General features: G+C 44.8%; 1 protein-coding gene across 1 annotated transcript in view; it reads right to left on the bottom strand.

Moving 5' to 3' along the window:
* The window catches only part of SUCLG2 (succinate-CoA ligase GDP-forming subunit beta), a 224,386-nt gene extending 211,194 nt beyond the window's left edge, over window positions 1-13,192 (bottom strand). Inside the window, exon 1 of the mRNA XM_035106696.2 lies at window positions 13,070-13,192. Coding sequence (XP_034962587.1) covers window positions 13,070-13,156 — 87 coding nt within the window. The 5' untranslated portion in view covers window positions 13,157-13,192. The remainder of the gene's footprint in view (window positions 1-13,069) is intronic.
* Between the last annotated feature and the right edge of the window lie 523 nt (window positions 13,193-13,715).

The raw sequence follows: 13,715 nt of genomic DNA on the forward strand, positions 1-13,715 counted from the left end.
AGCGCCTGGCGTGCTCTGGTCCATGCGGTAACGAAGAGTCGGACACGACTAAACGACTAAACAACAACAACAAAATCCTCTTTCAAAACACCACAATTTTTTTGCAAACTTCTAGCACATCCTCCAAGCTGCATCCCCTAGCTCCACAACAATTTTATTTATTTATTAGATTCATATCACACCCTTCCTTCCCAAGGAGCCCACTCACCATCTTACATTAGAACCTGCGTAAACAATGCACCCACAACGGGATGTCGATAACAAGTGCTTTTGTGCACAGTTGTTGAAAGTTTCTTTGATTTTGTGGCAAAAGAACAAAACAACAACAAAAACAACCAACAAAACGACACTTGCAATTTAAATGTAGCATTCTCAGACAGGTTTTTAAGAGGTGGGGCCATGTGAGGGCAGGAGAGAAGGAATTATTTCTTGCCATAAGGCGCACCTGTTAATAAACTTTTTTTCCTGGTCATTGCAAATCCTGTATCTGTTTTTTCAGATACGTCAGAAACCCCAAAGCATTTTTAGTTTGTAAGAAACGATATAAAAGGAACAAGTAAAATTATGATTAACAACCTAGACAGTTTCACATGGTGTGACGCAGTTAACTGAAGAATGTTGCCTTTGAGAAAGTCTTTTCACTTGTATTTAGTAATTAGACACTGAATTAATTGAACATTTTTATCAACACATTTAATATTTCACATACTCTTTTGAAAAGGCTTTGGACTATATGAAGAACAAAGAACATGCATTTTAAAGCACTAGCTCTTACTTCTTTCAGCCTCTCCCCATCCAGGAACTTTTAAAAACTTAGTTACAATTGCAACATCCTTTTGCAAAATTGAAAGCTTGTGAGAGAATAGCCGGAGTATGCTTGGCTCCATAAAACAAACTATGTTTAAAGAAGAGAAAAGGCATTTTGAAGTTATGGCAGACAAATAAATACCAGAACTTGACAGCTTCTTTTACCCACAGCATTATTTACTGCTATTACTTTCAGCCTGACTTAACTGGTTTCATCATACATGAAAACAAGATCATATTTACATACTAAGCGTTAAAACCTACTGTAAAATCTGGCTATTATTTTTGCTCAGGAGCATGGAACTCCAATTAATTCCCCAAAATTATAGCAAATGAGCATTTTTATTTAAATCCACACTTCGCTTGCTCTAGCACTTTCCCCCAGGAAACAACAATTGAGTTTTCCAATCACAGAATCATAGAGTTGGAAGAGACCACAAGGGCCATCCAGTCCAACCCCCTGCCAAGCAGGAAACACCATCAAAGCATTCTTGACATACGCCTGTCAAGCCTCTGCTTAAAGACCTCCAAAAAAGGAGACTCCACCACACTCCTTGGTAGCAAATTCCACTGCCGAACAGCTCTTACTGTCAGGAAGTTCTTCCTAATGTTTAGGTGGAATCCTCTTTCTTGTAGTTTGAATCCATTGCTCCGTGTCCGCTTCTCTGGAGCAGCAGAAAACAACCTTTCTCCCTCCTCTATATGACATCCTTTTATATATTTGAACATGGCTATCATATCACCCCTTAACCTTCTCTTCTCCAGGATTGCCATTTGTTCCGATTTAGCACTAAAGAGTGGGTTTTCCAGGGCAAAGCAGTGGGGCAAAGGTAAAACTGCTTGGACTCATGCCTAGAAAGCACGGGACAAGTGGAAAAAAGCAGACGAGACCTAAGGCATGTAGGATCTGTGTTAGCAGCTTGTTGCCAAAGTCTGGGTCCAGATGAGCACCCTGTTATCATGGCCAGGACCTGCTGACCTTACATTGAAGACCACAGCTGGCCATTTTCCTTAATGCATTCACATTATCTGAAGAAGTGTGCATGCACACGAAAGCTCATACCAAAATATAAACTTAGTTGGTCTTTAAGGTGCTACTGAAGGAATTTTTTTATTTTGCATTCACAGAAGAATTTCTGACTGCCTTGGCTCTAGAGACAGAATTTATACATTACAGAAAGCACAGGTAAAGGACCCCTGGACAATTAAGTTCAATCGTATTCGACTATGGGGTGTGGCACTCATCTCCGCCTTCAGGCCGAAGAAGCCGGCGTTTGTCTGCAGACAGCTTTCCGGGTCATCTGGCCAGCATGACTTAACCGCTTCTGGAGCAACAGGACACTGTGATGGAAGCCAGGGTGCACGGAAATGCCATTTACCTTCCCGCCACAGTGGTACCTATCTATCTACTCACACCGGTATGCTTTCAAACTGCTAGGTTGGCAGGAGCTGGGACAGAGCAACGGGAGCTCCCCCTCAATGTTCAAAGTTAGCTAGGCGCTGGGAACATTTTGCACCCATCGCTCAGCCTGGACACTGAGGTCTTCCCCTGAGGGCCTTCTGGTGATTCCCTCACTGCGAGAAGTGAGGTTACAGGGAGCCAGACAGAGGGCCTTCTCAGTAGTGGCACCCTCCCCATGGAACACCCTCCCTTCAGATGTCAAGGAAACAAACTATTTGACTTTGGAAGACATCTGAAGGCAGCCCTGTTTAGGGAGGTTTTTAATGTTTTGTTGTTGTTTAGACGTTTAGTTGTGTCCGACTCTTTGTGACCCCATGGACCAGAGCACTCCAGGCACTCCTGTGTTCCACTGCCTCCCGCAGTTTGGTCAGACTCGTGTTCATAGCTTCGAGAACACTGTCCAACCATCTCGTCCTCTGTCGCCCCCTTCTCCTTGTGCCCTCAATCTTTCTCAGCATGAGGGTCTTTTCCAGGGAGTCTTCTCTTCTCATGAGGTAGCCAAAGTATTGGAGCCTCAGCTTCAGGATCTGTCCTTCCAGTGAGCACTCAGAGGTGATTTCCTTAAGAATGGATAGGTTTGATCTTCTTGCAGTCCATGGGACATTCAAGAGTCTCCTCCAGCACCATAATTCAAAAGCATCAATTCTTCGGATTTAAGTGTTTTATGTTTTGCTTTTACTATTCTGCAGGAAGCCACCCGGAGTGGCTGGGGAAACCCAGCCAGATGGGTGGGGTATAAATAATAAAATTATTATTATTCTGGTTGACCACCGTAAGAACAGGATGCAGGATTAGATGGGCCACTGGCCTGATCCAGCAGGCTCTTCTTAGCTTTTCCAATCCTTTAGCACCCACCAAGATTCCCATCTTACCTATTATTAGTAGTAATAATAGTTTAATTTCTTGGCCACCCTTCACTCTCACATGCTGGGTCTGAACCACAATTGCCTGTTCTCACTTCCAAATCCATCTATCGCTATTCACTCACACACAATACTGGGTTAACTTGGGGCTGATTTTAACCCAGAATAACATAGTAAGAATTGGTCTATACAAAAGCAGGAAAAAAGTATTTGCAAGGCCATAACATATTGATTCCCCTTGTATTATTTAAAGAACATACTGGTATATTACACAGAGATCATCTGTGTTCCATTAAAACAGCTAATGGCGGTTTTAATTGAAATAAAGCTCTCTCTACAGTGAAGTAGTCTAAGATTGAATTGCAAGGAGGAGGAATTGACCTCAGAGAGTAAACTTGCAGCTGAAATTCTGATCACAAATAAATGCTACCCTAAAACTATTAAAGACTAGTTTAAATCTCATTTGAAAACAATATTAGCATTATAGTTGATTCAGCATGAACATTCATTTTCTTCTCATTAATTAGTAGAGAAAACAGATAAGGGCTTTGCTCAAAGGCCCTTTTATAAATCTAAAAATCTAAAATAGATTTAAAAAACAAAACCCAACAACCTATGTTTATGAAAGATTTCAGAAACAATTAGTCCAAACTAAGCCAAATAACATTTTGGTAAGATGATATGAATAGGACTGCAGACAATTAATTAGTAGCTTACTCAATTCATATATTTGTTGGTTAATTGGTGTGAGCAAAGGCCAAATTTAAACAGTGAGGTAATCAATTAAGGGCATACACATGTTTAAAATATATTATTTAGTTCAGGTGTGTTACTTTTCAAGCAGTAGCCTGACTGAGGAAATATTAATTAATTGTGTAAGCAACTATAAAATGATCAGACTGTTTAATTAAATCTGCATGAAACTGAATTTAAATGTCTTTTTTTCTTAAGCGCAAAGTCTCTTTGTTTCACAGGAAGCATCAACTTTGAAGAGGCACTACCCACGGCCTCATACATAGGAGGGAATGCCTCCTATGAAAGCACTTGTCTGCAACACACTTGTATTAAAAAGCATTATTTCTAAAACCTGCTGACCAATTAATAGGAAAAGCTTCTTGATCAAAACATTGCAGCCCTATTTACTATGCTTATGAGCTATGTAGCCCTGTACTGGTGTTTTAATATATGCTGGAAGCCTCCCAGAATAGCTGGGAAAACCAAGACAGATGGGCGGAATAATAATAATAATAATAATAATAATAATAATAATAATAATAATAATATATTTATTATTTATACCCCACCCATCTGGCTGGGTTTCCCCAGCCACTCTGGGTGGCTTCCAACAGAAAAATAAAATACAATAATCTATTAAACATTAAAAGCTTCCCTAAACAGGGCTGCCTTCAGATGTCTCCTAAAAGTCTGGTAGTTGTTTATCTTTTTGACATCTGGTGGGAGGGCATTCCGCAGGGCGGGTGCCACTACCAAGAAGGCCCTCTGACTGGTTCCCTGTAGCTTTGCTTCTCATAGCGAGAGAACCGCCAGAAGGCCCCCGACGCTGGACCCCAGTGTCCGGGCAGAACAATGGAGGTAGAGACGCTCCTTCAGGTATACTGGACGGAGGCCATTTAGCGCTTTAAACGTCAACACCAACACTTTGAATTGTGCTCGGAAACGTACTAGGAGCCAATGTAGATCTTTCAAGACCGGTGTTATGTGGTCTCGGCGGCCACTCCCAGTCACCAGTCTAGCTGCCGCATTCTGGATTAATTGCAGTTTCCGGGTCACCTTCAAAGGTAGCCCCACGTAAAGCGCATTGCAGTAGTCTAATAATAATAATAATGTCATTGAAGTTTGAAAATATCCAGCTTACTCTGCCCAGCAGTTACCCAGCTCGCAATTCACAAACACAGGGCGAGTTCCTTTCCCACGGGTCTTCTCCTCACAATGAAGTTAAGACTTCCGTGAACATACTTTTCTCTTTTGCTCCTGTGGAGTCTGCATTCCAAAAACCAGGAACACACACACACACACACACACACACAAAAAAAAAACCAACACCACTGCTGCTGTGTTGTTAGTGGCATATTCAGCCATTGCACAAATTGATTTCGACTTCTATCAATGCGCGTGTCCAGCGTTCAAAATTTGCCAGGCGCATTTTGCACCTACAGTGGATAAAGAGGAAAGCAAACAGGTACCACTTCTAGGCAAAGCCATTGTGGGAGCATGACATCATAGTGGCCCCAACAAAACACATCGTGGCCCAAAGCAGGACTTGCTAAGAGAGAACCTATAGAGAACGAAAGCTTCAAAATACTGAAGTGAAAGATTCTGAAGCCATCTTTTTTAATAAAAAAACAACACCAAATTGCTTGAAGCGGAAACAAATACTCTTAGTTTAAACTCTCATTCAAGTTCACTACACAACTGGATCATGGCGTATGCTTGCTGCACATGCATAATGTATATAAGGCCTTTATGAGCAGGGGAAAAACACTATTTAGAAAAATGAAATGTGACCATTAGCGGGGGGGGGGGGAGGCTTCAGGATCGACGAACCAACTTAAAAAATTCACAAAACAAACCAATTAAGAAGCCAATCGTAATGCAAGCTACCATGATGCACAACATAGCTATGTGGAAAGGAAGGGGGTGTTATGCAATTGTCTAGACAACAATTCCCCCCCCCCACAGCATGCACAAAAGGAAAATGCTACCTGGTTTAGAACAACAATCTGTACGTCTTAAGCATTTGCAGAGGGCATTCATAATTGGTGACCTAATTATAATTTGGGGAGGGCAGCTCAAGCATCACTAGAGGATAGAAAGGAAAATATTTTAACTGGTCAGGTAAGAGACATGATTGAAAAGAAAAAAAGAAAAGCAAGATTTATTTATCGCTTCCATTTCAAAAATTTATATTCTACCCTTCAAGGGTCAATTGGGATTTCCAGGGCAATTTCAAGCAGTTGACAGCTCCAGACATTAATCATTTTTATAATACGTTTAAGATGCAAAGACCTTGGCAATATTTTGCTTCTTGTCTATTCTTATATGAGGTTGCAATGTTATGCGTATTTATTTAGAAGTCCCGGCGAACAAAATAAGACTTGCTCCCGGGTAATGATTCAGAGGCTTGCACTGTGAAAGTTCTACCTTTACAGACGAGAAAACAAGAACAAAAACTGGCACTGTAGAATCATGGCATCATAGAGTTAGAAGGGACCCCAAGGGTCATCTAGTTGAACCCCCCTGGCAATGCAGGACTCTCAGCTAAAGCATCCATGACAGACGGCCATCCAACCTCTACTTAAAAACCTCCAAGGAAGGAGAGTCCACCACCTCCCAAGGGAGTCTGCGCTAAAAACCACGCCGCCAGCAGCATTTCTTATATTATACAATTGATCCACCTAGCACAGTACTGTCTACTCTGACTGGCAGCAGCTCTCCAATCTTTCAGGCAGGGTTCTTTCCCAGTCAGGAAAAGACACCGGGGACTGAACCTGGGGCCTCCCGCCTACAAAGCAGATTGCTCTACAGCCCTTCACACCACTTGGGCACGAGAAGCTTCCATTCGTCTAGTAAGCATCCCTAATGCATCTTCCAAACAGGGTAGGCTAAAGTGTGAAATGCTAATGTGGGGACTGGAAACATGGGACCCATCCAATGGCAACCGGGGGGGGGGGCAGAGAGGAAGAAAGAAATGGGGTAGGAGAGGGGGGAGCGGATGCCCCACACAATTTTGGCTCCACCCTCACCCACTACCAGCATGTAGCCAACCCCCAAGGGAATGCAGACATCTCCAAAAGTTTCCCTTCCTCTGCTAAAAGCATAGGAAGCAATGAATTAGTAATTTGGAAAGGACGGGGAATGAATAATTGTGCTACCCCTCGTCCTCTTCAGACATTCGGCATGAATTCACCTAGGGGCAAATACCCAGCTGGTACGTAGCCTAATCGCCATTAGCCTACCTTCCTTGCATGTAAGGCTACCAACCCATTCCCACTCTGCCCCTGTGCATGTTTACAGTGAATGTCTGAAATGGACTTCTGTGTTTTATCCTAAAAGGCAGCTGAGAAAATTAGCATGCAAATTCCAACATTATTATTATTCCACGTTTGGAAATCCACTGTTGCTGGATGCTCTAATTGCGGAGCGCTAGACTCTGTATAAGTTAACAACAGCTCCAAGTTTCGATAACTCATAAACTGGACATCAAAACTAGACAGGGGAACAGGGGACTTCTGGCCAACAATCTCTCTTTTTATTTAAAAACAACAACAACCACCACACACATACGCAGTAAAATAATTTCATGTGAAACAATATCGGCCTCTTTAAATAGGAAATGATCAACAGAGAGCAGAAGGCTATATATTCTGGAGTGCCAGTGAGGGCACGCTCTGTATAATACCATGGTCTTATGGCAGAATATAATGCAGAGTAATAAGGTCTGTAATCATTTGGTACCAGCTGCTTTCAGGGACAACCTTGGCTCAGGAGACGGACCTTCTCAATTAGCAAAAGGAGAGGCCCGATGCCACAGCTCACCTATGTATGCAATGATCCAACCATGATGCTTCTTGTTTCCTGACGAAATGCAATGCTAAGAGCACACATGTCCTTAGGATTTAATGTACACCTGGGCTAGGAAGTTTGTTAGACCTATAAGTCAATGAAGACCAATTAACAGCATTTGTGCCACTCCAGGTGGTGCAGTTTTCAGCATCCTTTCATCCCGCTAAATGTTTTTACTTTACCATATGCCATCAGTTATGCATAAAAAACAACAGCTAAGTATCAGCTTTTTACCTTCAGCAGAACTGAAGTTATGTAGGGAAGGGAGGGTGACGTGATTTAAGAAATCCAGCAGACAACTGCCAAGAGAAAATATGGAGCAAACACATCTACAGACCATTATGTACCCTTGGGGCAGGCATCTTTGAGATATTGTAGTGCAGTAGCACCTAGGCCATTGTTGCAAGCATATACCAGACTAGTGACTAGATAACGTTGCAAGCATATTCTGGGAGTGGGGTGGATCTGGTCAGCCGCTCCTATGAAAACCATCTTCCACAATGGAAGATCCACCATTAATTCACTAGATACAGTCATGGGGAAAAGAAAGTTGAATTATGTGGTTTTACATATGAAGTCATAATAACAATCACCTGTTCCTTAGCAGGTCTTAAAATTAGCTAAATACAACCTCAGATGAAAAGCAGCACATGACATACCGTGTTTCTCATATTATAAGACATGTCTTATATTTATTTTTTCCTCAAAAAAACACACTATGGCTTATTTTCAAGGGATGTCTTATTTTTTTCCTCCTCCTCCTGCCGCGGCCGGCATTGCTGCTGCGCCTATCACTATGTCTTATTTTCGGGGTATGGCTTATATTCCTTGAATGCTTAAAATCCTGCTATGGCTTATTTTATGGGTATGTCTTAAAATATGAGAAACAGGGTATTACATCATGTCATGATTTATTTAACAGAAATAAAGCCAAAACGGAAAAGCCATGTGTGAAAAACTAAGTACACCTTAGAATTCAATAGCTTGTAGCTTAAGCAGTAATAACTTGAAGTAATCGTTTTCTGTAGGACTCATCATCAGTCTCTCACATTGCTATGGAGGAATCTTGGCCCATTCTTCTTCATGTTGCGTCAGTTCATTGAGGTTTGCTGGCATTTGCTTGTGCACAGCTCTCTTAAGCTCCCGCACAGCATTTCAATTGCATTGAGCTCTGGACTTTGACTGGGCCATTGCAACACCTTGATTCTTTTTCAGCCATTCTGTTGCAGATTTGCTGGTGTGCTTGGGATCCTGGTGCATGACCCAATTTCAGCCAAGCTTCAGCTGTCGGGCAGATGGCCTCACATTTGACACTAAAATACTTTGGCATACAGAGGAGTTTATGGCTGGCTCAACGACTGCAAGGTTCCCAGGTCCTGTGGCTGCAAAACAAGCCCAAATCATCACCCTTCCACCACTGTACTTGTGCTGATATGCTGTTTGGTTTTCACCAAACGTGGCGCTGTGCATTATGGCCAAACATCTCCACTTTGGTCTCATCTGTCCAAAGGACATTGTTCCAGAAGTCTTGTGGTTAGCTCAGATGAAACTTTGCAAACCTAAGCAGTGCTGCCAAGTTCTTTTTAGAGAGAAGAGGCTTTCTCCTGGCAAGCCTTTCAAACAAACCATACTTGTTATCTTTTTCTAACTGTATGTACTGTCATAAACGTTAACATTTAACATGCCGATGCCTGTAGAGACTGAGATGTAACTCTTGGTGTATGTGGGGTTGTTTGTTTGTTTTGTTTTTTGTTTGTTTTGCAATTTCTCTGAGCATTGCACGGTCTGACCTTGGGATGAATTGCTGAGACGTCCACTCCTGGGAAGATTGGCAACTGTCTTGAATGTTTTCCACTTTTGAATAATCTTCCTCAGTGCAGAATGATAGACTTTACATTGTAAAAAAATTCCTTCCAGTAGCACCTTAGAGACCAACTAAGTTTGGCATTGGTATGAGCTTCCGTGTGCATGCACACTTCTTCAGATACCAATGACAAACTTAGTTGGTCTCTAAGGTGCTACTGGAAGGAATTTTTTTATTTCGTTTCGACTACGGCAGACCAACACGGCTACCTACCTGTAACTAGACTTTACATTGGTTGGGGGTGGCCTTATAACCCTTCCCAGTTTCATAGGCAGCTGCAATTGCTTCTCTAAGAGCATTGTGTCGTCTTTCCTCCTTGGCACTGTGTTAAAACACACCTGAATGCTCCACACCAGCAAACTGTTGAAACTTCAGCTTTTATAGAGATGGGCACTCTTGCTGATGATCAATTAAGCAAGAGCATTTGATTAGCAGCACCTGCCTGCTTACTTAGCCTCTTAATTCCTGTGGAAGCAGTAAGGGTGTGCTTAGTTTTTCACATGTGATTTCTCAATTTTGGCTTTATTTCTGTTAAATAAATCATGGCACTATGTAATATGTCATGTGTCATCATTAACCTTGAGGTTGTATTTACCTAATTTTAAAACCTGCTAAGGAACAGATGATTTTTTATTACGTATTCATATAGAATAATAATAATTATGTTTTTTATTATTTATTTATACCCCACCCATCTGGCTGGGCTTCCCCTGCCACTCTGGGCGGCTTCCAACAAACATTAAAAAACATCAAATATCACAGATTAAAAACTTCCCTAAACAAGGCTGCCTTTAGGTATTTTCTAAATGTCAGGTAGTTGTTTATCTCTCTGACCCCTGATGGGAGGGTGTTCCACAGGGCGGGTGCCACTACCGAGAAGGCCCTCTGCCTGGTTCCCTGTAGCTTTGCTTCTCGCAGTGAGGGAACCGCCAGAAGGCCCTCGGCACTGGACCTCAGTGTCCGGGCAGAACAATGGCGGTGGAGACGCTCCTTCAGATATACTGGACCGAGGCCGTTTAGGGCTTTAAAGGTCAGCACCAACACTTTGAATTGTGCTCGGAAACGTACTGGGAGCCAATGTAGGTCTTTCAAGACCGGTGTTATGTGGTCCCGGCGGCCGCTCCCAGTCACCAGTCTAGCTGCCGCATTCTGGATTAGTTGTAGTTTCCGGGTCACCTTCAAAGGTAGCCCCACGTAGAGCGCATTGCAGTAGTCCAAGCGGGAGATAACCAGAGCATGCATCACTCTGGCGAGGCAGTCCGCAGGCAGGTAGGGACTCATCCTGCGTACCAGATGGAGCTGATATGTAAAACCACAGAATTCAAAGAGGGTGCACTTTCTTTTTCCCATGACATTTGACAAACTCTCTCACATATCCTCACACTTATGCAATATAGGCTAGACCTGCACTGCCCCATCCTACAGGGTTACAGTTAGCATTACTGAGCTTATGCATGCAAGTGCTTTAAGCTGCATCACTGCTAGTGCTGCTGTTATTCTGCTATGAAGTGTCAATCTAGGCGCAGAGCCGGAGCTCACCAGGCCTCAGTCACAGAGTTTTTATCTGTGATGTCACGGCACACCCTTAGAATATCAGAACTAATGACCTGAGGGTACAAACTCCACGCAGCCACATTTATTCTGTTAAACGAAAATGCAAGAGGTCAGTGGGCGTGTGCCAAGGCCACAGTTTAGAGGGCCACCCATTGTCAGGCACCCACTGGCAACCCACAGCCAGGCAGAGGGTCAATCACTGACCTGAGGGCCCTAGGCCAGTTCCCCTATTTCTTGAAGGTGAAAGTGGCTGGCGGCAGGACCACCGTCACAGCCACGGCCCAAGGGAAATCACATTCCACGAGCTGCTCCAAAATACTATCAGGAAGAAAAATTAAAAACAAAAGGGAGCCCTGAAGTGGAAAAAAGCATTAAGAGAGATCCAAAGGGAGTGGGGGGGTGGGGGAAGTACAAATGAAGATCATAGCGACGGAAGACAGGAAGAGAGCTGTAATGTGGGGATTGGGAAATAAGAGAAAAATAAATAAAAGTCCAGAACTCTGGGGCCAAGGACAGGAGTTGTTTGCATGAGCTGCAATGGCAGAAGAGGATTAAAAAAAAGGAAAGATTTATTGTGGGGCCTGTGGGGCTCTGTTGCCTCCTAGAAACATTGGAAAATGCCTCATTCCCAAAATCAGAAACCAAAATTGAGTTCAGCATCATCTACCCTGACTGGCAGTCAGGATTCCCGCTAGCCTCTCTCCCAGCTCTACCATAAGAGGTTGAGGCTTGAATCACAGACCTTCTGCATGCAAAGCAGATTCCCCAGGACTGAGCTACGGCCCTCCTCAGAATAGTCCACCAGTACCAACCGCTGCCTAACCTGTGACACAGAAACAGTAGCTGCCACCACCACAGATAAGAAGGCCTCCTTCTTTGTGCAGTGAAGTTGGCAGGGTGGTCAGAAGTTCTGTCTTCTATTCACACACTTATTAAACATGCAGAAGAGGGGCCGTTCTCTTTTCTAGCTACCATGCAGTGACAGCTGAAACACTTCCTCCTCTTCATTTCCTTCAGCAAGCAAGCAAGCGTTGAGTTCAAGGAAGCCACCAGCTCCGCTTGCTCTGGGTGGATTAGATCCTGCTGGGGCAAGCAAGCGGTTTCTCCTCCATCCACCACCTGCCCTCTGGGCTGCGCAGCGGAAAGGGCCAGCCCCACAGCATCTTAACGAAGCCCAAACCAACCTGATGGCAAGCTTATTAGCTGCAGCCTCCTGCACCGGATGAGCAAAAGGTAACAGAAGGGAGCTACAGGGAGCTCCACTGCCTTATTTTTCCCATGGGAGAGCATGGCCACACTCAAGCACCAGAGAAGGTGCAAAGCGGTCAGTCAGTACAGTATTCCTTAAACCACTTAAACCAGGGCTCAGCTGAGATTGCCTGTTATGAGCAAGGCAAAGGAAACTGCACCCACTGGGTGGCAGGATGAGGCTCCTTTACGGGAGTCAGGGGATGGACACGTTGCCAATAATCTTTCAAAGTCTAGCCCTGGTTGGTGTGGTGTGGTTTGAAAGGCGAGGCATACAGTAAACTGCCATTCAAATCAATGGGACTTGCCTCCGAGTATACACGCCTAGGATTGTGTATCAGAGCAAAAGCTTGTTATGCGCTTCGAGTGTTTTGAGCATGAACAGAGTGCCTTTCAGTTATCACGGCGAACGGGTCCAGTAAATATGTACTGTATATATAAATCAGCACAGGCTAAATAAGGTATTTAAACACGCTCCTAGAAGAAAAGGCCGAGAGGAAAGCCGAGCTCGCAGAACTGCCACCGGGACCCCTTGCCTAAGAAAAGCAGCAACAGCACCCAAAGGAGACCCAGGGCAGTGAGGGAAAGCTCCGCCTAAGCCTGGCCAGCCGCTCCAACCCTCCGCCGGGACGCTGCGGCGCCCGGGCAGGAAAGCCGGAGACGCCGGGAGAGGCCGGGCGCACTCACCGGGCTGCGCCTCGCCAGCAGGGAAGCTCTGAGCAAAGCCAAGTCCCGCAGCGCTGTCCCAGCCTGGCTTGCCATGGGAGACGCCATCTTAAGTCGGGCCACACGTGGGCAGCGAGGAGGGGCGGCTGCCTGAGCGGAGACAGCCCAGGGGGCGGCCCCGGCGAGGAGGCGGAGGCGGCGGCGGCGAAAGGAAGGCGCCGGCGCTACCCCCGCGCCGTGGCGGAGGCGTCTGCTTGATGGGAAACGCGCCCTTGCGGAGCTTGGAGACCGCTGCTTGGGGACGGAATAGTGCAGCTCTTTCCGAGAGGAGTAAGAAGCGGGAGCGGCTTGCCTTCGCCCGCTTCCAGCCGCTGGCCCGCGGCGACCTTTGAGCCACTCCAGTGGCCCCGAAAAGCGCCTAATGCCAGGGCGACCGGCTACACCGCCTCGCCATGCTTCCCGAGCGCGCAAAAACGCACCCGCGCGCCATGCCCAGATTCAGGCGCCAGGGCAACTCTTATACTGCTTTGAAAGAAGGTGATCTGCACAGAATACCTTGCTGCAGCCGGGGAGTGGTGCTCCCGTGCCCCCATTTATGTGGGAGCGAGTCCCAATGAAATCGAGCTGATTTCAGGATGAGCGTTCATTTCTATACCGCTTTATATTT

This window comes from Zootoca vivipara, chromosome 2 (genome assembly GCF_963506605.1).
Source record: "Zootoca vivipara chromosome 2, rZooViv1.1, whole genome shotgun sequence".
NCBI classification, from domain to species: Eukaryota; Metazoa; Chordata; class Lepidosauria; order Squamata; family Lacertidae; genus Zootoca; species Zootoca vivipara.